General features: G+C 37.7%; 1 protein-coding gene across 1 annotated transcript; it reads right to left on the minus strand.

Annotated features, from left to right (window-relative positions):
- pygb (phosphorylase, glycogen; brain) lies at positions 1-27,840 on the minus strand. Its single transcript, XM_049463491.1, has 20 exons — positions 27,467-27,840; positions 21,665-21,766; positions 20,896-20,974; positions 20,681-20,784; positions 19,730-19,861; positions 19,309-19,420; positions 15,552-15,634; positions 14,368-14,511; positions 12,899-12,991; positions 11,030-11,176; positions 9,675-9,838; positions 7,579-7,693; positions 7,036-7,137; positions 6,579-6,726; positions 4,791-4,849; positions 4,521-4,662; positions 3,488-3,695; positions 2,953-3,087; positions 2,509-2,575; positions 1-1,590 (listed from the first exon to the last, which is right to left on the minus strand). The coding sequence occupies exons 1-20, from the start codon at positions 27,707-27,709 to the stop codon at positions 1,438-1,440; spliced, it is 2,532 nt and encodes an 843-aa protein (XP_049319448.1). The 5' UTR covers positions 27,710-27,840; the 3' UTR covers positions 1-1,437.
- Positions 27,841-27,919: the final 79 nt, after the last annotated feature.

Genomic DNA, 27,919 nt, shown 5'->3' on the forward strand with positions numbered 1-27,919 from the left:
CAGAGTCAACAAACATAAATGTGATTTAATGAGTTAGGGATTTTTCTATCACCCGGCATTTACTACGGAACCCAAATCAATTTTCACAGGCTCAAACATTGTTTTTCAAACCCACTGAGGTGCTGTACAGAGAAAAAAAAAGGATCAAAAAAGGCTGTTTAAATACTTCCGAATCTGCCTGTATGTTAGGAAGTGTTTTAGTAATCCCCACATTCTCCCAGCACTATCAAACACTAAAGCAAAACATTTCAGAACAGTAACAGTTTTGTTTTTGAAGCAGTTTTATTCTCTCATTCTCTCCATACATACAGTACTGTTTAAAGAGTGTAAAGGCCTCAATGAAGCAGCTCATTGTGCAAAACCAGTCAGACAACACATGCACACACATGCATACTGATATGATTATATTATTTATGTATTTGCTTCAGTTTCAAATGTGTAAATAAATGTATAATGCTTTAACAGAGCTGTTATATTAAGATCAATATGTTAAAACGCTGAAATTATTGGACATCATCCAGTTCAGAATGTGGTTGCATTTACTTATAAACCACATTATGCAGTTGTCCATCAAAGCCTTAGTGGGAGACACACAACTGAATGAACTGATATAAGAGGCTGGTGAGGAGAATGAGCAAATCTATAGGAAAGGAGTCATAATATAGAATATGCTCGCTATGCTAAGCTTAAGAAGCTCAAATGCTAGCTAAAGTGCAAAACAGCTCTGTGAGGAATAATGCTAAGTGCTAAATAAATGTTAAAGTGTTAAAGCAATAGCAGTAAAAAAAAAGTGCAAGCCTAGTCTGAGGCTACATTCAGTCAGGATTCCTAATAGAATAGAAGGCATTTTGGGCTGATCATCATTTGTTTGTGTTTAAGAGATGATCTCACATCTCGCAACACACCAGAGGTCTTTATATCCAGATCAAGAATATAACTGGCCAAACGATTATATTGACAGCTCTATTAATTACCAATGACCAGAGCAGACAATGGATTAAAGACTGGACAGCTATGAGTAAAGGCACTGAGATATGATGTACAGTACAGGGGTAAGGCAATAAAGCACTGTTAACAATCAGAAAAAAAAACACAATCCTTTGATCTCTTGGCCAAGAGTTGTCTATTAAACCAGAACAGTACACAAACACAATGAGCTGTGGTTCAATCTCTAGGTATGTAAATGGTGATATACTATGAATGTATTTTTTTAAACATCAGCTTGGTCTCAGAAAGGCCTTCCCTGGTCATGTTAAGAGAGTGAGAGATAATGGTCATGGACAGTAAAGCTGCAACCAAACTGAACTATAAATTCAGAGCAATTACAATTCTTGAAATTCTTTAGACAGGAGACAACAAAAGGATGTAAAAAAAAACAGGGAGGGATTTGGCCGGCATCACCAATTATCATTGGCCAATTCAACCACGTCTGGCCTCTCAGTCTCGAGGCTCGTTGGGTGGAGGTATCTTCACAGCCGATGGCTCCACCCCCCAGATTTCCCGAGCGTACTCAGAGATGGTGCGGTCGCTGGAGAATTTGCCAGAAGCTGCAATGTTTCTGATCACCTTCTTGGTCCAGTCTTTTGGGTTCTGTAGTCAGGAACAGGAGAGGAATGACCATTGTGGCACACACTTATACATGTAAGCAATGACTAAATGAAAAAAAAAAAAATAATAATAAGAGATCACTTAAAAATAATGAGTTTCTTTGATTTTACAAAATTAAAAACCTCTGGTATATAATCAAGAGAAAGATGGATGATCACAAGCTATCAAACTAAGCTGAACTGCTTGACCTTTTTGCACCAGGAGTGGCATGCATTTATCCAAAAGCAGTGTGTAAGACTGGTGGAGGAGAACATGCCAAGATGCATGAAAACTGATTGAAAACCAGGGTTATTCCACGAAATATTTCTGAACTCTTGAAACTTTATGAATGTGAACATGTTTTGTTTGAATTATTTTTCCCAGAGCTGTTGTTGCTGTAATACTCTTCACAAAGATTTGGAAATTGCAGTAAAAATGACTGGTGTTTCCCCCATCCCTGATCCCGGTTAACTCTCTGCTCTGCATACAGTGGCTTGCAAAAGTATTTATACCCCTTAACATTTTTCACATTATGTATACCAACCTTACAACCACGAACTACAAATGTATATTATTGAGATTTTAAGTGATACACCCACATAAAGTAGCACATCATTGTGAAGTGCCATTATATTCATGGTATCATCTAAGTTTCATTTAGTTTTAGTAAATCGTGTCCCTTTTCTGCATAACAAGCATAAAAACCCATGCTAGTAATACATCTCGGTAGCTAGCTAAATTTATTTAATCACATTAAAATAGTACAGCCGTTATTACATGCTGTATTTTAGATAATATATAACTGTTACAAGAAGACTCCAGGACTACACTGAAAGTGAAAGTAGCATTTGCTAAAGTAGTTTCAGTCAGAATTCACCGTCAGGCTAGATGTGGCATGTGTCTTATTTGCAATCTGCTCACCTTGTAAAGGTTGTTGACCTTCTCCTGACAGCTGATGTAAGCCTCATAATCAGCAAATACCTTGAACCTGAGAAAAGGCAAAAATGAATAGGAATACTTTAAATTTAAGTTAAAACACTGTTTTAGAAAAAACAACAACAAAAAACCCTGATGGATGTTTACCTCGCTTATTGCACTGGTGTGGACTAAAACCCTTCATAAAGCAGGTACTAGGAGTACTGGAGTTACAGAAACTTACAAACAAAATTCTATTTTGTATTAAAGTTCATAAACAGCTGAGAATGATGTGCGAAATATTCCTCAAATGCATCAATTCTGATGGAATCTAGAATCAATTTTCAGTCTGACGATCACAGGTGTAATTACAGGTTAGTTGGTATGTACTATGTATAATACTATTCTACTAAAAACAAATGAGATATAATGACATGTACACACACTTACCGGTCATGATTCATGAGCATGTTGACGATGTCTTTAAACATCTCTGGTTCTGCAGGGCTGAAGAAGCCGGTACGGATCTGATCCATCACCTGGCGGAGCTCCGGTAGACGGTCGTAGTACTCTTGAGCATTATATCTTAATATGCACACAAACACAATATATTATATATTATTTGCCCACACTGGCAAAAGTACCAATTGGTCTTATATAATATTCAAATTTTCTGAGACACTGATTTTTGAGATTTCAAAGGCTGTAAGCCAAAATCATCAACAATAAAAGAAATAAAGCTTAAAATAGATCACTCTGTTTGTAATACATCTATATAATAAATGAGTTTCACATTCTGATCTGTATTACTAAAATAAAGTAACATTTGTTGTTTGTTTATTGTTCAACCCCAAAGTATTTGTCCCAACCCCAAAATATTTACAGAGTCTGGAGATACTGGAGTTAGCTAATGCAGCGAATGTAGCTATAAGAGGAATAAACAGCATCAGCACACTCTGCACACTCTGTGTAAAATCTCTCTCACCCTTTGCGGTCCATGGCCTCCACATCCTCCACTCTCATGCCGAAGATGAAGAGGTTCTCCTCCCCGGCCTCCTCAGCCATCTCCACATTGGCTCCGTCCATGGTGCCGATGGTCAGAGCTCCATTCAGCATGAACTTCATGTTTCCTGTTCCGGAAGCTTCTGTGCCCGCCGTGGAGATCTGCTCTGACAGATCTGCTGCTGGGATCACTGAGCGGCAAGAAAAATCAAGAAAAATTTGTCCATTTTTATTTATATACAATCTTATGTTAAAGTTTTGGTACACATCTACATATTTTAAAAGAATATTTACAGAATATATATAGTATCAGTCAAAAGTTTGGACACACCTTCTCCTTTGAAGCTTTTATTACTATTTTTCCTACATTGTAAATAAATAGTGAAGGGATTCAGACTATGAAGAAACACTGTATAAGGAATCATGTAGTAACTTAAGTGGTAAACAAATCAAAATACCTAAATAGAATTTAGGTGCTCTTTTCTGTTTTTTTTATTTGCTGTTTCTGAGAATGGTAATTCTGATGAACTTATCCTCGTGCTCTTCCTTCATCAATCATCGGATTGACTGACCTTCAAGTCATTTTTTTCTTTACTTGTTCTTGTTCTTGCCATGATATGGATTAGAATATTACTCAAACAGTGTTATTCACTGTATACAAGATCAACCTCTTCACAACTTTACAACTGATGCTCTCAAACACATTAAGGGGCAAGACATTCAAGTAATTAACTCTTTACAAGTTCAGCACAGCTGTTAACTAAAACCATTCCATGTGACTCTACCTCATAAAGCTGACTGAGAAAATACAGCAAAGATGTGTAAAGTTGTCATCTAAGCAAGAGGTGCTACTTTGAAGAATTTAAAACATAAAACATCTAAAATATCTAGTTTGTTTAAAACTATTTTTAAACCACTGAATATGTGGTTTGTGTTCGAACTTTGACTAGTAATGTATATATATTTATTTCCACAGACCGTTTTAGACTGTTGAACACTGCTCCAGAAGTGCTCACCTTTCTCTGCGAGGGAAACTCTGTAGTTCTCTAGGAAAATCACCTTCAGCCGGTCTCCCACCACCGGGTCATTATTCACCACGTTCCCCACCGAGGTGATCAGCTTTATGATCATCTTAGCCATGTGATACCCAGGTGCAGCCTACAGGGGGCAGTGTGGGGGTAAAGAAATGGATGATAATGTTGTTTGTTTAGCGGGTAATTTGAAATATCATTAATTGTAATATTTTTTACTTGTGAATAGTGCAAAAGAAACATTTAATCACCTACCTTTCCTCCAATCATTATTGTTCTTGGAACAAATTTTTTGTTTGGGTCTTTTTTGATTCCTACAAAAGACAGAGTATTAAAAAAAAAAAAAAAAAAAAAAAAAAAAAAAACACAAAAAGTTTATATTTTTTATAAAGTGTCTTTAATAACTGTAGTTCTACATTTAAACTACTGGCAATAACAGTGTCTGGACAAAAAAACTGTTCAACAATTATATTTAAATAGTAGTTTTGTAATTGCTTTTGGTTTAAAAAGCAAGACAAGAATACATTTAGTAAATGTATTTTATTCAGTAGTGAAATTTTTGTTTGAAATTTAAAGAAAACCAGTAAAGAAAAATTGGTATTCAGCATGCAGTGCATCCCTTAGTAATTACAGTCAGTACAGAGTCAAAACGAATGTACATGTGTATTTAAATAACATGTACTACTGTAATCCATCTGTTACAGTAACATGATTCACAGAGCTTTTAACCAATACATTTCCATAATTTTTTTCATGACTTTTCCATGCCTTCAAGGCAAATTTTTATAAATCAGTGCACACATGGACAATAAAACCAAAAACTAACTAAAACTATAATCAAAACTAATTATAGTAGGTCTAAAATAAATTAAAAAAAAAAATGTTGACACACAATATTTAATAATAAAATATATATGTAGGATCCTGAGAGCTCCATTGTGTACGGGCTAAATTACTGAATTAACTCTGAGCTGATGTATTTGCTCAAAATAGGTTTTCTTAATCGATATACTGAAACACAAAGATTTTTTAGACCAAACTTCCATGATTTCTGCAAAATTTATGGTTATTTTTTATTTTTCCAAAACCCATCCAGGCCTGGAAATTGCTATTTTCAAATTCCATTATTTTTCCAGGTTTCTCTTGACCGTACAAACCCTGAGTAAATACATATATTAAACCGTTATTAGAAATGTTAAAAAATAAGACAAAAGTTAAATATAACAAAGGATAAATAAGTAGAAGGCAAGTCATACTTGCTTATTTTAAAAAGTTTTTGGTTGTGTTTGTCACTGCTGAATTCAAGCTGAAGTGCTTTAATCTCCAGGAGTGGCATAACATCACCCAAAAGCAGTGTGTAAAACTGGTGGAAAAATCAGTGTTATTCTACCAAAAATTGATGTCTTAAGAGTTAAAACATGGGTGTTATTGCGTCTATATGAATATCAACTTATATAATAAAATATAATAACATTCATTGAATTATTTGGATAGAAGTAGCGATCAGTGTTTTTGGGACTGCATTAATGTCACGTAGATGCCAGGCAAACTTGGTACTTGGTAGTCCCCTAAAACTCAGGTTTTAGGGGAGCTAGATGTATAAATAGTTTTCATGTTGATAATTATACTTTTGTTTACTTAGACACTAATTCAGCAGGAACAAGAATTCCAAAATCTGCCACCTCACTGCCTGTTTTCTGAAGTCAGTATTTAGCTTAAAACAGCCTATATTCACTGTTAAAACATATAACAGCTCACAGATGCCTGTGCTGACCAGTATAATGACGGGAGCGATGAGAGGAGAACGCAACATCTATCCTCTCAGATAGAGCATGGCCAATTGTGCTCTCTCGGGCTCCGGCTGCTGATGGAGAAGCTGCATGGACCTTGGAATATAAACTTGCAAATATTTGGTGCCCCACCCATACATTAGATTGACCAATAATCACTTGGCAGTCTATGGTCTACTTGTTCACTTTTACAAGTAGACTGAAACAAAGGCACATATCCTGCAATATACTGCAGGGTTCAGTGTGTTCTTACTGTTATAGTAGGTGATGATGTGGAGGCAGTTGAGCAGCTGCCTCTTGTACTCGTGGATTCTTTTGACCTGAATGTCGAAGATGGACTCAGGATTGATCTTCACCTTATACTCCTTTTCCAGATATGCAGCTAACTTCTGCTTATTCTCCTAAAAATACATGCACACAATATGTAAGATATGTAAGATTATAATATTATGAGAATATGTCAAGGCTGCAAAGCTATGGTTGAATAATAAATCCACAAACATAATTCAGACAGCCAATCAACAGCCTCAGTTCAGGATAAAGCCAGACAATTGTTCCACTGGTGGCTTGAGTATTTCCTCAAGTACTGGAATGTGGTACTGAATGACAGAACACACTCAATACTTGCGAGTACTAAAGTAATTCATGCCTTACCATTTACTGCATTTATCATGCATCAGGATGTTCTCTGTAAAAAGAGAGACGCTGACCTGCTTGACTTTGGCCACGTCCCTGATGAATGCCTCATCATTAACGTAATTCAGCAGCTTCTTCAGCTCGAACAGATCAGTCATGAACTCCTCACCGATTTTCTAAAGGGGAACGACATCACATACATGGTCATTATAGAATCAATACGATTTAGGTGATGTTTAAAATATTAAAAACTATATTAATGTCAATCAGTAGCGGATCATTAGCAGATGCTACTGCCAGCAACTGTAAATACTGTAAAAGCCATCCAAACACACTTACCAGGGTTTTCACTCAATTTAGTGTAAAAGAAAGCCCAGGCAGTTTCTTCATGATTTCATGTTGGCCTACTTATTGTATAAATGTTAGTAATGGGCCCCCATCAGAGTCAGTGATGGTAGCAAGAGAAGTTAAACATCGTATTTTTCGGTTAACGTCTATTTTCTGATCTATTTTCATACATAAGGCACACCAGATTATAAGGCTTATTATGTGACAATAGTAAGGAACAGGGGTGTAGCCATGTTTTTCTTCTAATTGATCAGGTTTAGCCACTGTACCTCGGCGATGAGCTCAGCCAGGCCAGGGTTGCAGAGCAGCAGCCAGCGGCGGGGTGTGATTCCATTTGTCTTGTTCTGAAACTTTTCCGGCTCCACTTCGTAAAAGTCTTTAAACCTTCATAGATAAGGATACAACTTCTTTAACATCCAGCGAATAAAAACAAAGCAATATTGTCATACAGTAACCTTGTATCTCCAAAATATAAACTTCTTAATTCAAAGAAGGTCAGTAGAAAAAGATTCATATAATCTTAAAGCATTTCTTTTGGTCAATTCATCATGAAATTTTGACACACTATATAAACAAGTGCCAGATTCAAATTATATAGAAATTGGAAAAATGACAAGGTTACAAAACGTTAGCATTGTAAGAATACAGTGACGTCCAAAATGATCTTCATACATCTTGAAGGTTTTTACATTTTTTCACATTAAAACCACAAAAGTAAAATGTATTTTACTTAGATTTTTTTAAAATAAACCAACATAAAGTAGCACATAATTGTGAAGCGGAACTAAAAAGATGCAACGATTTTTTAAGTTTAAGTCTAATAAAAATCTGAAAAGTGTGACGTGCAAAAGTATAAAATTCAGAGCAACCAGTTGCCTCCAGAATCCCTTAATCAGAATCATTGTTGTTTGAGGTTTGGCCACAAGTCATTTAGGAACATAGCAAACATGTGGAAAAAGTGCTGTGGTCAGAGGAGACCAAAGTTGAACTTTTTTGGCCTAAATGTAAAGCGCTATGTGTGGCAGAAAAAGAAAGAACACTGCTCATTACCCTAAACACAATATCCCCACTATGAAACATGGTGGTGGCAGCATCATGCTGTGGGGATGCTTTTCTTCAGCAGGGACAGGGAAGCTGGTCAGAGTTAATGAGAAAATGAATTGAGATAAATACAGGGCAATCCTGGAAGAAAACCTGTTGGAGATTCACCTTCCAGCAAGACAATGACCCTAAACTTACAGCCAGAGCTACATTGGAATGATTTAGATTTAGTGTGTTAGAATGGCCCATTCAAAATTCATCCTGGCCTAAATACCATTGAGCTTCTGTGGCAAGACATACAAATTGCTGTTCACAGAAGCTCCCCATCAAACCTGGCTGAGCTTGAGCTGTTTTGTAAAGAAGAATGGGCTGAATACTGTTGAATGTCACACTTTTTCCCATTTAAAAAAAAAAAACATGGATCATTTTTGTTCCACTTCACAATTATGTGCTACTTTCTATCATTTAAAATCCTCAATAAAATACATATAAATGTTTGTGGGTGTAAAGTGACAAAATGCGTAAAAGTTTAAGCCATTGTATCTACACAAAATATGGACAAGAGTATTGGGGCACCAAATATCAGGTGTATTTAAAAATGTTTTTGTTGGTATAACTTTCTGTACTACTCAGAAAAGTATTTCTACTTGATTTGGGAGCAATGCTGTGAATACTTAATTGCATTCAGCAACAAGATAAATGTTAGTGTTTCCTGAGTGAAAAAACCCTGAGGGAACAATTATCACTCAGGGCACTCCAATTTCAATGAGGTCTGTATAGCCCTCTAGCTGTAAAGTGAGGGACTGCAGGGTTCAGTGGTCTTAAACAAGGTTGCAGTAACTTGCAAATAAACAGCTCTAGAAAAAAAAATAAGAGACCACTTAAAATCATCTTTGAAAACCTCTGGTATATAATCAAGATGGATGATCACAAGTTATCCAAAAGCAGTGTGTAAGACTGGTGGAGGAGAACATGCCAAGATGCATGAAAACTGTGATTAAAAACCAGGATTATTCCACCAAATTTGGACTCTTAAAACTATGAATTTGAACTTGTTTTCTTTGCATTATTTGAGGTCTAAAAGCTCTGTATCTTTTTTTTTCAGCCAATTCTAATTTTCTGCAAATAAATGCTCTTTATATAAAAAAATATATAAAATTATATATTATATTTTTATATATAAACATTTTTTTATTTATATTTATACTTCCAAATCAAGTAACTGTAAAATAATACAATGTATAGTCAGACAACACAATAAGCTACAGATTTAAATCTAGGCATTAAAATCAGTCCATATTTCTACACATTTCTTTTCACTCACACTGTGTCTTTCACAATCTCCGAGTGTATGCGAGCGACTCCGTTCACTGCGTGAGAGCCCACCACACACAGGTGAGCCATGTTAATCCTCTTCGGATCGCCCTCCTCGATCAGAGACATCCTCCGCAAACGATCCGTATCGCCGGGGTACAGCGCTGCTATTCTCTAACACAGACAGAGAGATTCCAGATATTTACACACATCCGCTTCATTAGAAACCAGCTACATTAAAAGCTTCACTCTATAGGTGTACAGTTGCAATACGTTTCTGCACAGCTTCTGCACTGCTAACCAGATTTTACTGGGGTGATGGACCATCTACAGCACACCACTGACACCAGCATGGTACTGCTGGTTGTAAGTTGGCAGTGGGTAACATATTTTTCCACTCCGCTGAAGTACAGAGTTATACAGGAGTTTTAGTTTAGTTCTCCAGCTCCGAGGCTGGAGTAGCATTAGAATTAGCATTAGCCGCTAACCTCTATTTCCCCATTCAGAGGAGAGTATCATCAGCCTGTAGCCTGCTGCTAACCCTGGTTAGCACTGCTGGAGCAGCATTAGCATTACTTGTTAACCGTGCTTGCTATTTTCCCGTTCAGAAGGGAGTATTATCAGCCTGTAGCTTGCTCCTAACCTCGGCTAGCACTGCTAGAGCAGTTAGCAGCTAGTGCTATTGCTCCAGCCAAAGTGCTGGAGAAATTCTTACTGTAAATAAACCTAAACCTGTTTAATTACAGTTTTGTTTAATTAGCTTAGTTTTACTTAAGTTGGTTAGCTGTGGTTAGAAGGGCTAGCCAGCCGCGGTTAGCGTTAGTAAATGCTGTCCGATAGCGTTAGACTGATGAACCCTGTGTGTTCCGGTAACGCAGGGCGCTATCAGCTAGCGGTTCATCCAACGTAGCTTGTTTTAACTCTGTAAACACGCAGACTACAGTGTGATATAATCACCTCTGAACGGTGAAAGAACTAGCGCTGCAGTTAGCGGCTAATGCTAACTTCACTAAAACTCCTTTTAAACTATGTACTTCAGCAGACTGGGTTTGCTGCTCCTCGGTTGTTCAGAAAATTAAAGGATTTCAAGTGTCCCTTATAGTCTAAAAAATATATGGTATTCCCTTAAAATAACGTTGTTTAAAGATGCAATTACTGTTGTCCTGGTCCTTCCCTTCCATTCACCAACACCCATCTTATGTTACTTCTTTTTTACTCCTATTAACATCTAAGAGGAACCTAACAGGGACTAATACAATCTGTGCTACTGATGGGCTACAATCTCTAACTGTACACCAGCAATGCAGAGTTCAACACATGGGCTTCTGATAAATAGTGTATGGGTGTGTATGAGCAAGTACTTACATCCAGGTGCCTCTTATTGATCTCATAGATGATCATTAAGTGTCTGGGTAGAAGTTTCTCGAACATGTAGACAGGCCAGCGCTCCAGAGCCTCCGGCAGCACGGTGTGGTTGGTGTATGCGCAGGTTTTTGTGGTAATCTCCCAGGCCTGTGCACACAATCATACAGACACAGTCCAAATTCACACCAGAAACGCTTTTATCTACTGTATGTATTAAAAAAAAACGTGTGTGAACGAGCTGCATGTGTGCAGTGCTTCCAACAACCTAAAGTAAATAATCTGTCGTTTGCTCTGTCTTTACTTTACCAGATAAACGTTTGGACACATCTTCTCATTCATGTGCATGTTTTTATTTATTCACCTACATTGTAAATGAAGGATTTTTGTTCTGTAGTAACTCATACCATGATTAGGATTAGGGGTGGGCAATATTATATCGTATACAATATATTGTGATATTAAAAATCCATATCGTGATAATAGGGCTATTCTGTCTTAAAAGTAGTCTATTATTTACTAGCTTTAGGTGTATTTATTGTTTAATTGTTTTAGTTTGCAGTTTATATGCATGCACTAAATATTCTGCAATATTATTTGCTGCATTATATTATTTTATGCTATATTATTTATTTTGCCACATTATGATTATTCTGTTATACTATTATACTATATTCCTGAAATGAATTAATTATTTTAGTTTTCCTATATCGCCAAGTATATCGTTATCGCAAAAATACCCTGAAATATCGTGATATTATTTTAGAGCCATATCGCCCACCCCTAATTAGGATGTATCATCAGATATTAAGGGAACATGCTGAGATTAGCACTGGCAACTCTTGTCTACAGAGCTTCACCCAGTATTTTCTTATTAGAAATATGTGGCTCTGTGTGGTTCATCATGGAATTCTGCCTCCAAATCTGCTCACTGTCATTCCACCAGTCCCCATTTCCACACTCAGGGCTGCCAGGTATAAAACACAACAGCATACAAACAATGTTCTGCAGCTATGGAAACAAACAAGCTGGCTATATTTCTGAGGAACATGTAATTACTGAGCTACAGCTACAGAGTAACTCGTAGTCACTTGCTCGTAGAACATTACTCAAATAGAGCTATTTACTTTATACCAACTCTAGCTCTTTACAACTAATGCCCTCAAATACATTTACAGCAAAAGATGTTCAAATAATTAACTCTTGACGAGTTCAGCACAGCTGTTAACTGAAAGCCTGAATTCCAGGTAATTCTACCATAAAGCTGACTGAGAAAATCCAGCCAGTGCTACTTTAAAGAATCTAAAACATAAAACATATTCTATTTACTAAATAATTACATATGTTTTTATTCATAGTTTAGATGACTTTAGTAAAATAAAATAATAAAAAACCCTACATTTAAGGTGTGTCCAAAATTTGGCTGGAAATGTATTTGCATTTTTTTTCATGTTACACCCAGAAATGTAAATGGATTTTACTTTGATTTCATGTGATACAGTAATACATATACAGTGTGGTACTATCTACCATTGCAAGCCCAGAACTAAGCAATATTAAAGATCTGCAGCACTCCTTAACACTATACAAACGCCTTTTACTAGACTGTGTGCTTTATGTCAGCATGATAAAGCAGAAATCCCAACAGAAAGAAGTAAAACAAAAGGCCAGTATGAGACCATATCCCTGCACGCTGCATTGTTCTGCCATTATTATTATTATTAATCGTTAATTAATCAGTCTGTAATCATATGTAAATACATCTCACACAAATATCAAATAGGCATTATATCTCAGTGTTACAGCCGCCAGTGGGATCGAGGGTTGGTATAGGTTTGTGATAGAGTGTGTAAATTTGTTTAGTAGCTGCACCTTCTCCCAGCCCAGTTTCTCCACATCCACGAATATCCTCATGAGCTCAGGAATAGCCAGCGCAGGATGAGTGTCATTCAACTGGATCGCCACCTGAAATAAAGAGAGAGAACATAAGAAAAGGTGGATAAAGGTACATACAAACAACCAGAGATAGACCTAAAAACTGTAGGATACACTATATTTCTATATGAGTGTAATATGACATGTGGGATAGAGGGGTATAAAGACCCTCAGTATTGAGATGTGGAGCAGTAGAAGAACTGCATTCTCTAATGATGTTGCTCCATCCAACACTTTTGAATGAGTTCAATTGGGCAGTTGAGGCCGAAGGCGTAGGAGCGGTTAACATTTGCTAAAATGATTCAAAGCCCACCCTATGGTGACTTAGACCAACATTTGCGGAATTGCAGTTAATCACAAAAAAACTAAATCTTTTTTTTTCTCTACTTCTGTTTATTATTAGTTAAATCCAACCAAAGCTGACTTTACAAACTAAACATGTTACTTCACATTACATTTACTGTTGTTAGAAAAATTTATGTGTGCAATGTCTGCATTCTATACATATATGACAAACTGATCAGTTATCACCTAATATTTTTAAAATAATGTACCGACAGATTTGGTTATTATTATTATTATTATTATTATTATTATTATTATTATTATTATTACTGGCATGTCAATTCTGTTGTTGTATTCTTACATTTTCTCCACTCTTTTTAAAAAAAACTCAATAGTGTTGGATCCTGTTTTTTTTTTCTACTGAGAGCACTTCTTACAATTATATCCTTTTATTAAAAAAACGTAACCCAAACCCTCCCAGTTTGTTAGCAGAACTCTGACTTGTAAGAAATAAGGAAAAAGAAACGTCACCCGCAGCCTCTCCTGAGAGACCCCCATGGTAGTGCTGAAATCTGCACCCTCGCCAGGAAAAGCGCCCCCTCTCTCGGCAGCGTGTACGCACCATCTTCCGGAAAAAAGATGATTGCTTTAACTTTACTTAGAAATGCGCTTCAGAGAGGAGGTGCGGTTTATGGCGTGGGTGCAGATTTCGACACGTTTTCAAAATAAACGTTTATTTAAAAACAATTTCTGCTTTTTCTGCTGTATCATTTTTGGGGTGGTACAAATGGTTAAGGATGGTGAGATGGAGGAAGGTGGTGAGAGTGGTATATCCATCATCCTGACCTCACTGATGCTCCACAATCTAGTAAAACCTTCACTGGACAGTAGAGACAGCTACTCCAGCAACACTTTTTAATATCCTTGATTTCTGAACAAGCAGTTTTCCCCAATACGTGTGTCTATATACTGTACATGTAGATGAGATATCTTAATGTAATATTAACACACCCAGTCTAGGTCATTTAAGTGTGTTCAAATGTTCGAGCCAAGTGTGCTGGAGCTGAACTCTCCAGGTTGGCCGATCTCCAGTACTGAGATAAAGGGTGTTGAGAAGTTACCTTATCAGGAAAGCTCTCGAGGGAAGTGCGTATAGGGTCCCGGCAGCCGAACTTGGAGGATTTAAAGCGTCTGATGATGTCCTGCAGGGTGGCGGCCACCACAAAATATTCCTGCTTCAAGCGCAGCTCCTTACCCTCGAAAAACTGACACAGACACACACAGACAGACACACACACGCACACACACAATAATTCTTATATAATCAGGCAAGCCAAGTTGCAGTGCAGTAATGGTGAGGATGTGGGGTGGTGTAAAGGGGTGTAGAAAAGGGGCTCCCACAGACAGACAGACAGACAGACAGACAGACAGACAGACAGACAGACAGACAGACAGACAGACAGTCAAAATAGACTAAATAATTCAATGTTCAATATATAGTTTTTAATTATAGTTTGGATGACTTCAGTGAAGTAAAATAATGAAAAACTACTAAATTTATAGTGTGTCCAAAATGTTGACCTGGTACTATATGTGCAGAACTGTGAGAGAGAGATGGGGAGAGAGAGATGGGGGGGAGAGAGAGAGACACAGAGAGAGAGAGAAAGACTGAGAGAGAGAAAGAGAGAGAGACAGACAGACACTCCAACACTGGTGATCTCAGTAAAGTAGTCAGAAGGTTGCAGTTGTACTGTGGTTGGGAGAGTTGAGAGTTAAGCAAGTTACTGCACAGTCATCCTCTCTCCTTATAAGGTCATTTCTGCAGAAGCTATTTAAGTGCACACACACTTTCTCCTTAACTCTAATTCTGACACCCTGCTCCATACTGCTATTAGGGCTGTCGCAATAACTGTTTTACAGTCATACTGTTATATTGTCATTTTGAGCATTTATTTGCAGAAAATGAAAAATGTCTGAAATAACAAGAAAGATGCAGAGCTTCATAATTATTAAATTTTCAGAGTTCAGAAATCAATATTTGGTGGAATTAACCTGTTTTTTTATGCATCTTGGCATATTCTCCTCCACCAGTCTTACACACTGCTTTTGGATAATTTTAAGCCACTTCTAGTACAAAAATGTAAGCAGTTCAGCTTGGTTGGATGGCTTGTGATCATCCATCTTCCTTCCTTCCTTTCTTACTTTCAATTTGGTAAAAATCTAAGAACCCCATTTATAAGTGGTCTCTGTGACCAACAATAATGTTTCAATTAAATTAATTTGGAATGTCCAACAGAGTACTCACATTATCATTGGGGTACAGAACTCTGGAGATGTTCTCAGCCAGGTTCCTGTCCAGGACAGCCTGGATATAGTCCCCAACATTAACTGCAGAAAACAATGAGAGAAAAATCATGTCAAATGAACAAGTCATCACAATAAGATCAACAACTAGCACAATTAAAATATATACAACGTTATTCAGAGTGGGTTCAGTGTGCATTCTTGAGACAAAATTTACAATGATTTACAACTAATCACATTGGTGGCAAAGAAAATCTGACAGTTTAAACCCCCATTTTATTTGCTAAAATGTTTTTACTAAAAACTTGTTTAGTAAGTAAAAAGGCTGTGAGGTGTACCATGGTGAATAGCCCCACCTCCACTGTAAATATCAAGAGTTTTCTACAGTTAACCACAAGTTCACACCAACCCCACATTGCACAACTGTTCACATCCCAACCACTGAATTATACAGACATTTTGCCACCAACTGGAGCAAGTCACCAAGAACAGCCTGTAGCTTTAGTCTTGTTTGCTCTGGAATGAAGATACAATACAATTAAATAGTACAATCACTGGCCACTTTCCTAAAAAACTCTACACAAGTTGAACACAACTAAGGCTTTTTTTAGTTATGCAAACACTTAATTTGATCCATCTTCATAGATCAACATCTTTCAGTCAGACAGTGTCTATAATCCCACAGGCACTTCTATTATTCCTACAGGGACTTAACTCCACTATGCTAACTAGCAGAATTATAGTTTGGATGACTTCAGTGAAGTAAAATAATGAAAAACTACTAAATTTATAGTGTGTCCAAAATGTTGACCTGGTACTATGTGCAGAACTGTGAGAGAGAGAGATGGGGAGAGAGAGATGGGGGGGAGAGAGAGATGGGGGGGAGAGAGAGAGAGACACAGAGAGAGAGAGAGAGAAAGACAGAGAGAGAAAAAGAGAGAGAGAAAGACAGAAAGATATGCTAACTATGCTAACTAGCAGACACTCAGTACTTGCTTTTTTTTAATACTTGCTGGCTTGTTTAGCTTTTTAACACTAAAGAGGCAAACTTCAGACAACAAACCGAAATATGGAGACAGATTCTTCACATTAGCGTCTGAATTCTGAAGTGAAGTGTTTCCTGGGTGATGCTGGTGGGTTGCCAGATCTGAGTGGTACCGCAGCAGGGGTTTGGCAGGGAGTCTCTAGTTAGTATTCCAGAGTCTCACTCTGGCAACCACATTACGCTTCTGTAAACTCATTACTCTGAAGCTGTCTGGAGCAAATAGTTTAAGACCTTCTCTAGCGAAGCCCTCCTGTGCCTTTAGATTGTACAGTGTGGTTTCTTATACAGTCATGGCTAAAAGTGTTGCCGTGAAAGTGTTTCTCTCAGAAAGTACTGCAGTTATACATCTTTATGCCATTTGTGTGTACTGTGTGAAAACTCTAAAAACATGCCAAAATTGATATAAATCACACAAAACTGGCAAAACTGCAAAAAATGGGATGGAAAAAATTATTGGCACCATCAACTTAATATTCAATTGCACTCAACTGGAATTTTGGACCATAGGTCTCATATTTGAAGGGTGCCATGACACCCTAAGACTGAATGCTGAACTTTTCCAGGTTTAATTGGGTTTTACTTTTTAGTGTTTTCCACTCCATCACTTTAAAGAGGACATATTATGCAAGACTCACTTTTTTGCATGCTTTTGTATTTCCACTTAGGTCTCAACTGCCCCTATAAAACACTCCAATCACCAAAAAAATCCATCTATCAGTTTTCTGTGAATCAGCTGAAAGAGTTTTTGGTACTAGAAATCATTTGCTTCTATAAGCCGTTTGAATGCTCCCATTTTCTGATTTCACAAAAAGGAAACCTGCATAGAACCACCCTGGCTTCACTCCCCACCAGTCATCCTCCACCAGAGCCCTGCCTGCTAGATTGTCAGTTGAGGAAACGCTATTTTGTTCTGCTGGATAAGAAACAGCTGGTTAGCCAGTGGACTTCATCTGAAGGAGGCATCTGTACCTTGCTACTGTCTGTGGCAAGTCAGCAGGTGAGGGTGAAGGTGGAATCTGTTTATGCAAAAGTGAACTTTTGTACAGTAAATAGAGCTATTCTAGCTTGTGTGAAAGAGTTATAGTATGTCTCCTTTAAGGGGTTGAACTGAACTAAAGGTGAGAAATGTTTGAGCAGCGAGAGGCTAATGAATGGGACTAGTAATGAACGAGAGTGTTTAGGCTCAGTATAGCTTATCACAGCCTGACAGGATCTCTCCAGCCAAAAATACAACAGAGACGACTTGGTAACAGGATGGACCGCAGTGTGGAGACAGGTCAGATACAGCCGGAAAGTAAAGTAAGAGAGGGCAGAAAGTAAGAGAGACTCGTACAACTGAGAGAGTGAGTGAGTGAGACAGCTTGCTCATGTCCGAGTGTGTTTTTGTGTGTACTGCTTTAACTTTAGGCAGGCAGGGGCTGGTGTTCGAGCCCAGACTACATGATCTATAGTTTCTCTTGGATTATGAGAGATAAAGCCAAACCTGAAGAGCTAGTGCTGGGAGGTTTTTCCTGTTTTAATGCAATTTATAAGATAATTGATACTGTACATCTTTACATATAACTCTGGAAATCTGAAATCTGTATATAATTTTTATGTGGCAGCAATTTTCATATTTGATCTGATGTAAGGACAATTTCTGCACATTGTTTAGTATAAAAGCTGCGTGTAAGGTTGAAGGGAGCTGCTTACTATTCTTTAAAAAGTAGCTAAATTAAACCTGTTTGTAAACTAATTTCATACTAGTTTTACTCTCTTGTAAATAAAAAATGTTTGATAGCTATAAATGGTGTTTGCTCCCATTTGGGCACATAATAATAAAATAATAATAATAATAATAATAATAATAATTTTATTAAAATAACAACTTTTAGTTGAAGTCAGAACTACAACATTTTGAATCATAAGAGTAAGACCTGCCTGATGTTTTAACCCTCCTGTTATGTTACAGGTCAAAAAGTATTTTTTTCAGTATGAAACTTCTTCTGCTTGTCTTACTTAATGTAATCAACATATAATATGAAAATGGTTTATCTCACATATTTGCAATCACCCCCTGCAAAAACAAAACTAAAACAACATTGCAATGTTATGTTTTAATGTTATGTAAAACTATTGTTTTTGATAAGTTGGTCTTTCAAAAGTAATAAAAGTAGTGAAACATTAAAAAAGTTTGAACATGTATTTTTTGTGAAAAAAGAGTGAATTATCTTTATTGAATTAGACTTACCTGTTAGAGGTAAGAAACACTATTGCACTAAGTATTGATATAGTCATTAGTATTGGAGTTAGTAATTAAATATTTACACTGCTTGTTAGGATTTTCTTTGGGATAATTAAACATGTACCGGGTCAAATTTACCAAATTAACAAATGAACATAATAGGAGGGTTAAAGATGTTCTGACCCAGTTTTCTAGACATCACAGTTTGGTTTCTGTTAAAATGTCTCAGATTCTTACACTCGTCCATATTTCCTGCATCAACTGACTGTTCACTCACTGCCTAATTTATCTACCCCTTGACAGGAGCCATTGTAGTTGAAGCTAATCCACGTTTTTATTTCAACAATAAGTGGTGGTAATGTTATGGCTGATCAGTATATAACAACTAAACATCATCAGCAGCACGTGTACAAGAAAATTGTATTATGAAAATTTGTATTATGAGGGTGTGAATAATAATTGGGGCACAGTGTGAGTAAGTAAACTTACACTCCTGCAGGTTGAAGTCATTGGGGGCTTTGGCTGACCACAGTCTCATTGTGTTGACCGTGTTGTTCTTGTAGCCGGGAACAGGAGTGTCATATGGCATTGCCAGGATCACCTGTTAGCAACAGAAGTGAGAGAGAAGATGAGCTTTTACACTGGAAGAATTAATTTGTCAATTTACAAGTAATAGAAGCTTGTATCCCAACTGTCTATTAATCCACACAAAATATTGAATTTATTATTATTTTTTTTAATACTGTATGTGAAAAGTCATCCAGTGTAATCCTCACATTTTCAGTTTCTTAAACATTAAATACATCTTAGCAAACATCTGGTTGTTAAAAAACTGGTTTGGTGCCAATTATAGAAAGACCTGAACACACTCAAGAACCCTTGCAATGCTTCAGGACTGTGATTGGCTTACCTGGGTGTCCACCCACTTTGGCCCATCTCCTGTCTGTTCCACTCTACCATAGAAATGCACTGGCAGCATGTACTCCGGACGGGCTTTTTCCCAGGGGTTGCCATAGCGTAGCCAATCATCTGCTTCCTCCACCTGAGAGACAAAGAATAAGGTCAGTGAAACACTCCAACACTCACACAACCACACAAAATATGCTATCCAACAGCAACTATACAGAAATTTACTTCCAACAGCAACTATACAGAAAAAGGGAAAACGTTTTTAAATGTTAATGGAAGTCAATGAAAAAAAGATTCTATTGGTCCATTCATCCTGAAACGTTGACACAATATAAAGAATAACACTGCCTGATTGTCAGATACACGTTATGTTAAAAAGTAAAAACAGCAAAACGGAGATACGCCACAGTCATAATTAGATTTACAGTATAAATTTTTAATCCATAGCATGTATGAGACACACACATATGGTTAAACCTACTTATACATTATAAACAATTCCACTGGTATTGGAAAATAATTCACGTATGACAATTGTGATCATCTTACCCTGATTTATTTTACATTTAAAAATCTCTTGTTAAAAGTTTCAGTGTTAAGAAGGGAAAATGCCATTAATATGAAACGTATTTTTTATATAATTATTATATATCTTGTGGCGTGAGGAGCCGTGGGTAACGTGACTAGAGTCCCATTGGGCTAGCATTTATGTCCTTTTGAATTATTTTGGGTGTGATGGAGGGTGATTATTGCCAAATAAAGGTATGGTTTGAGTTAATTTACTCCCCGTGTCCTTCCTACTACCGGGTCACAGTGGCCACGCCCCTTTCCCCAGGGGCCGGTCACAATCTACATAATAATAATAAAGTAAAGTAATGTATATATACACACATACATTAACCGTTCTATCAGTTCATCCAGTTAAACAGTAAAGGAACTTCTTCTGCTCTACCTGCCAACCATGAGAAATCTTCTGGTTAAAGATTCCAAACTCATAGCGGATGCCATAACCATACGCTGCCAGACCCAGTGTAGCCATGGAGTCCAGGAAACAAGCTAATGTGAGAGGGAGAGAGAGAGAGGCAGTACAGTAAAGGAAATTACAGCAGCACTTTCATTACAACATATGAAGAACCATGTGTTTGTTGGCTTGCAAGATCCCTTTACCTGCAAGTCGCCCCAATCCACCATTGCCCAGTCCAGCATCCTCCTCTATCTCCTCCAGCTCTTCCAAGTCCAGTCCCAGCTAAAGTGCATACAAACAAACAAATAATTAAACAAATGAACAAATAGTACAAATGTAGCTGTTCATGTAGCTTGCGGTCGGCTACCGGAGCCCTGAGAGAGCACAATTGGTCCTCCTCTCTCCGGGTGGGTAGATGGTGCTCTCTCCCCACATCGTTCAAATGGGTGATGTCGATCAGCACAAGGCGTCTGTGAGCTGATGTATCGGAACCGAGTTGCTGATGCTACTCAGCAATGCTGACATCACATTTATCGGAGGAGGCATGTGCTAGCCTTCACCCTCCTGGTGTTGGGGCATCACTACTGACAGGGGAGGTCCTAATGAGTGGGTTGGGTAATTGGCCATGTAAATTGGGCAGAAAATGGGGGGAACATTTTTTTTTAAAAAAAGAACAATAAATAAATAAACACACACATTCTTAACCTTCCACCATGAATTACACTGGACAGTTTTATAAACATTGACTTCGTTAAAAGCCTGCTGTAGAAACTGAACCTAGGACTGAAAACAAGCAAGAACAAGGAATGCTAATGCTAACACTAGCATGATGACCACTGTAAGCTTTAATTAATTATAAGTAGCATAAGCTTTTCTCACTCATGTCTTTTTTTCCTCAGGCAGGACTTTTGTTTCCTGGGGCTCCTAATAAAACCACATTTATTACTGTTGTTAATGATATCAATCAATTACCTGATAGATGGCTTCATCACAGGCATTTTGCAGGCCCAGGTTAATCATGGTGTTCTGCAGAGTTCTGCCCATGTAGAACTCCAAGGAAAGGTAGTGGACACGCTGTAAAAAAGAACAAAACAAAAAAAACAGGAAGATTAAGCAATGTGTGTGTGTGTGTCTCACACGGACCTCAAAATGTGAGTAGTAATATCCTCTTGCTCAGTCAGTAGTAGAGACAACTTTTTGTACAGATTTTGTTTAGATCTTGTACAGATTTCCATTCCACCTTTAATTATGCACGCGAACATTGCTTTCGCTCATAGACTGTGTATAGCTGGACAGAGCATCGTCTCTCAAAAGTGAAGCCACCACAGGTCGGGCGCCCCCTGCTGTCCGGTTGCAGAAAGCTGTGTAACCCCACCCATCCCCATAGGTTTCAATGGCAAAACAGACAACTTTCAATCACCTTTTTTTTCTAATATACTGTAATTCTAGCTCCATTATTTAAATGCAACAGCTATTGTAAGCTCTGCTTATATTGTCAAATTTTTATATCCCCACAGAATTCGTTTTTTAAAACTTCAGCTCTATTCAAAAAGGTGTGGTTATTGTAAAAGGGCTGGTTATGGGAGGGACCAATAACAGACTGTCAGCTCCGCTCCGCTCCATTCTGCAGCCTGTGACCTCGAGGCAGCCCTCAGGGGCGGGTTTATTTAAATGAGTAGGCTGTTTCTCCACATTCTCACCGTCCTCTGGTCTCTACTGCGCAGACTCAGGATCGCCAACATGGCGGAAGAGTTTGGCTTCATTTTCACTGAATGAATGGGAACGACGACACGGCATCCATCTTTTTTTACAGTCTCTGCTTTCGCTTACTACTAAACAGGTGCAAATACACATGCTGTACAAATTAGGGTGGAATATATACATGTTAAAATGTTAAAAATACCACTTTCAAAGCTAATGAGGCTTATTACTGTATGTGAACCAGATTGTACCTACTACACGATTTAAGGTGAAATGGACAACTCAAATAGGAATCCACACTTTATTTTAATTACATTTTCTGTGCTGTGAACTTTCTGCAGCACTTAAATTGCATAAAGGTGAAATGGACAATTTGAGTAGACCACAACTTACACTTAAAATGTCATTCCACCTTAAAACCTTTTTACAGTACAGTTACAGGAAGACAGTACTTGATGTACCAGTACAGGTGGAAAGGAAATCTAAACAACTTGAATAAGGGGCTACGCAGCAGGGTTGCCAAAGAGATAATAAACACTGGTTATAAAATCACCTTTACCTCATTCTAGATCACCCATCATTCCCACTAAGCATGCTCCCAGTGCTGCTTTCATGCAGTCTTTGAGCTGACTGATAACGCCGTGTCATTGTGAAAGCTACTGCTGCCATAATTTCACAGTCAACCCACTTCCTTAAACTCAGTGATTGTAAAATAGGCTGCATGTGTGTATCAACATCTGAGGTGACATGAGATTAGAATGTGTTTAAAACCAATAATCCAGCCTGTGTCATGTTCACTGGATGTTTTTCCACTGTCCAAACTGTCCAACTTTCCACCTTACAACAATTTTGCAAAACTAGCGTTTCGCACTGGTGTTTTGTCACCATGTAGCTACGTGTGACTGTTTCATGTGTGACCAATAAGCTACTGAGAAGTAATCTTTATGGGACTGAAAACCCATCCTACAGCTACTGCAGTGAGTCTTAGAACGCTGCTTTCTCTCTAACATAGGATAATCTAAATCTTAATAAAACACATATTTTTAAACACTTGGTGCATAATTCTCAATGCATTAAAATTCCAAAAATCCTAAAAATAAAAACTATTTACAAATAATATAATTCAACAAAATGTAGTATATTAATTATGTGCATAAACAGGCCTACTTAAGTAAAAACTTCTTAATTCTTAAAAAAAAAATAATATTTTTAAATCAAACGAGCACTGGACTTTAATTTTTCTCCTGAAAACTGTTTATTTGGGTGATTAAAGCGCTTCTGTTTATTTACAGTAAGCTTAGTTAGGCTCAACCACTTTGTTCCATTAAAAGGAACTTTTAATCAGACCAAAAGATTTCAGACAATTTCATGTCTACCAACTTTGCAGAAACAGTTTGGGGCAGCCTCTTCCTGTTCCAGGTTAGTTATGTGCTGAGTTACGGAGTTTAACTAGGAGATTTAATGGTGGAGAGTAGAGACAGAGGCTGAGAATCTTGAGCACAGAGACACTGTTTGAACAAAGGAAATTGAAGCAGGAAAAAAGTAGTGGATGGCTCCACAGGTAGCTTCCTAGATTAGCGTCTGTGCTAACAGGCCATAAATCATTGCCCATAAACACCACGACAACAAGAGCAGACAAAAACTTGGGACAACATGAGATCGAATCAGATCAAATGAATATGCATCTGCATACTTTAGAACATGGAATTTTACTAGGAGGTCAAAATGTGTATCTGTTATCCAAATGCCTAGCTACATGTTGGCATGTCTGAATCGATTTTTGTCATTTGTGAATCGCCCACGTCTGAATGGAGGCGCATCTAAGAATAAAAAAATTCCATCACCCCTAGCCAACATTATGTTAAACCCTATGGATTAAAAATGGGATGTCACTCAAATTAATTTGTGCGCAAATGCAGACAAGTGAATACTTTTGGCAATATACTGTATATTGTTGACCAGTCAAATAGGACTTTGGTTAATTAAAAAAAAAAAATAATAATAATAATAATAAATATATATATATATATATATATATATATATATATATATATATATATATATATATATATATATATATATATATATTAATTATAGTTTTTAAAAGATCTACATCGCCTGAATGTAGTGACTGGCTATTTTATCAGAAACACATGCCATGTGTGTGCACTTGGGTTTACTGTCTAAGCACAAAACCTGCCAGCCCCCATGACACAAGACCACCATAAGTCCATTACTGACTAATGTCAGAATCCATGCACTTTTTTAGCAGTAAAGGGTGCTCTTGGCTGCACAGGTTTTGGGAGATGTGCTGCAAATTCAATGGAAACCTACAACTACATAGGCTTTAACAAATACTAATATTAATAATGAACTCTGTGCATCAAAGATTATTATATTATATACTATTATATTGGGCAGCTATAAACTGCCTTTAAAAAATAAGAACAGTTGATTGTGCTTTTGAGTAAGCAGAAAAAAGGCGCGTTTACTGACTTTGCCTTATGTTACATTGCACATCTTGTGGTGTAAATGGGTTTAGGTGGTGTGTGATTGACTTTGCAATGCTTTTCAATCAAGCGCAATCGTTGGTTTTTTGAAAGCAATTATAGCAACCACCAACAATATTAATTTAATTATTTTTTAATATTAATAATTAATTGAAACCAAATCACAGATGACACTCCTTACATTAGCTGAGCTGACCTGTCTGGCCTAAAGCAAGCCAAGAAAGTGGTTCCCACATCAATAACTACTAAACAATGTAGGAAGTCTGATGGCTCAGTGGAAGTATGAAAACAGACTTTCTCATAACGTTTGAATCAGTATCAGTAAAAGACGGTTATTGTGAAACCTTGGGCAAGGTAACGGTGTGACAATATCAAGCTGAGAGCTGTATGCCATGTCTGACAGTTCTCAGGCGTGCTCGCTTTGGATTTTGTTTAAAAAAAAACTGACATAGCCAGCATTTGCATGCCATGTCAAGTGTCAGGGGGCTGCAATATATATAATTCTGATACTGTAAGCAAATTATATACTGAGATTATTTTAGAAAACAGTCACAGTAGAGGTGTACGATATGGTAAAAAAAATCAGATGTTCAATATAGATGTTAATTGTGTTTCCACAATCAATGTGAAACACAATTAATTCAATATTACATATCTGTGACAAAAGTGACAAAAGTTGCTGAACCACAGCTTTCAGTAAATGGTGCCCCCCTTGTGTAAGTAAGTAAGTAAGTAAGTAAGTAAGTAAGCTTTATTTATAAAGCAGTCTTTACACAGCTTCTACTGCCCAAAGTGCTGTACACAATATGTCTAATGACTACACATACATACAACCAAAACATAGGTAAAATAAATCACTTAAATAACATATTAAAATAAGAATCCCAACATAAAACAGAAATAAAATAAATAAAATAAAAAGTGCTAAAAATACACAAACTAAAATGCACAACAACAATATATATAGGATAAATCGACCTCTCAATTACCACAGTAACTCACTAATCAAAAGCAAGTTTGTATAAGTAAGTCTTTAAACCTGATTTAAAAACCGAGACAGAAGTAGCTTGGCGAATAGTTAGTGGCAGACTATTCCAAAGTCTTGGGGCATACACTGAAAATGCACGATCACCTTTGAGTTTCAAACGCACCCTAGGAATGACCAACAAATTCTGTGCTGATGATCTCAGAGAGCGCTGTGAGACTGAGGAGTTAAGCAAATCTGCAATATAAGAGGGTGCCAGAACATTTAATGCTTTAAAAACAACTAAAAGCACTTTAAACTGAATTCTGTATTTGACAGGTAGCCAACGAAGTGAGGCAAGAACTGGTGTTATATGTTCTCTTTTCTTGGTTCTTGTCAATAATCTGCATGCAGCATTCTGGACTAACTGTAAGCGATGCAGAAGGGACTGGTTAATCCCAATGTATAAAGAATTACAGTAGTCTATTCGTGAAGAAATGAATGCATGGATAACTTTCTCAACAATAACTGCAACTAACTGCAACTAAACAAACAATTTTCCTCCCATGCACTGCAGATTCAGCTCCTATCATAACATTTCTATTGGATTGAGCTCAGCAGGTTCAAAACATTAACATCAGATCTTAATGATACTTCAAAATATATTGCTCCATCAATGATGACAAGCTGTCCGGGCCCAGTTGCAACAAAACAGGCTCAAACCATGATACAACCGTGCTTCACAGATGGGAGAACGTTTTTTTAATGCTGGAATGCAGGATTTTTTTTTCTCTAGTTAAACAAAAATCCCTATTTTGTTCTCATCTGCCCACCAAACATGGTTCCCACAGCCTACTTGCTTGTAGAGCAATGTCATTTTTTGAGAATAGTGGCTTTCTTCTTGCCATGCGCACCATTGTTGTTTAGACTTGTGAACATAATATTAGCGAATCAAGATTGATATAGTTTTGACACCAACAGAAATGCAATATTGGTCCACTTTCCTCAATAAACAAATGAGGAAGTCTAATACTTTATCTCATTTGATTTGGTTCTCATTGTCTACTTTTATGACTTACCAACTTTTTAAGAAACTCTGATGAAGTTTATAGTCAAATTTCTCCAAAATAACAGGGTTACCATAAAAGGTTTACAAACTTAAATGCACCACTGTACACCAGGCTAATCTAATAAACCCCTGAACATGGTAACTGTGTGTCAGAGCAGTGAAGGTTGGTGCAGTGGGCCTCCATGACCATGATTTTTAAAGCAAAGTCTGGTCAGGTCTGGGTGCAAGTCATGGTTTGATTAATTCTGCTGGTTCTCCTAAGTCTGGGCCTACAGTTCCTCGGTTCTACACAGCTCTGCAGAGTTCTCCTGCTGGGACACACCCACTTCAACCTCCTGAAGGGTTTGGCAATGAACTGATAAGTTGAGTCAGGTGTGCTGCGATTCTGCAACCAGCAAAATTTCCAGAATAAGCAAAGCAGAAAGGTGGGCTCCATGACCATGACAGCCATGGGAACCCTATACCTGGATCTCAAAAGTTCTGCACATGCAAACCAACTACCACCACTACCCCGCCCCCACCACGCCCACCTTGGGGTCCTTCTCGTAGTAGTACTGCTGGGTCCGGATCCAGCGGCCCACCAGGTGGTCCCGGACCGTGTGCGCGAGGGCGAAGTAGTAGTCCCGTGGCGTGGCGACGTTCCTGTCCTTCACCAGCGTGAAGTGCAGGTGCCTGTTGAAGCCCTTCTTGATCTCAGCGACGTCTCCGACCCCCGCGATGCCGCGCACGCTGATCTGCTTGCGGCGGTCTTGGTCACTCAGCGGCTTCGCCATGGCTGGAGCTCCGTAAGGGGAAATGTGGAGGAGCGCTGCGGGGTCCCGGAGACTTTATCACGGCCAGGAGCAAAACTTCACTCCGCCACCGAGCGAGCAGGGCTTCCTGGAGTGAGAAACGAGTCGATGCTTTGAACCGACTCTTTAAAGAAAAAGAACTCGCACGAACCGATTCACCAACTCCAACTGAATCGAAACATTTTGTATGCA

This window comes from Astyanax mexicanus, chromosome 14 (genome assembly GCF_023375975.1).
Source record: "Astyanax mexicanus isolate ESR-SI-001 chromosome 14, AstMex3_surface, whole genome shotgun sequence".
Lineage (NCBI taxonomy): Eukaryota > Metazoa > Chordata > Actinopteri > Characiformes > Acestrorhamphidae > Astyanax > Astyanax mexicanus.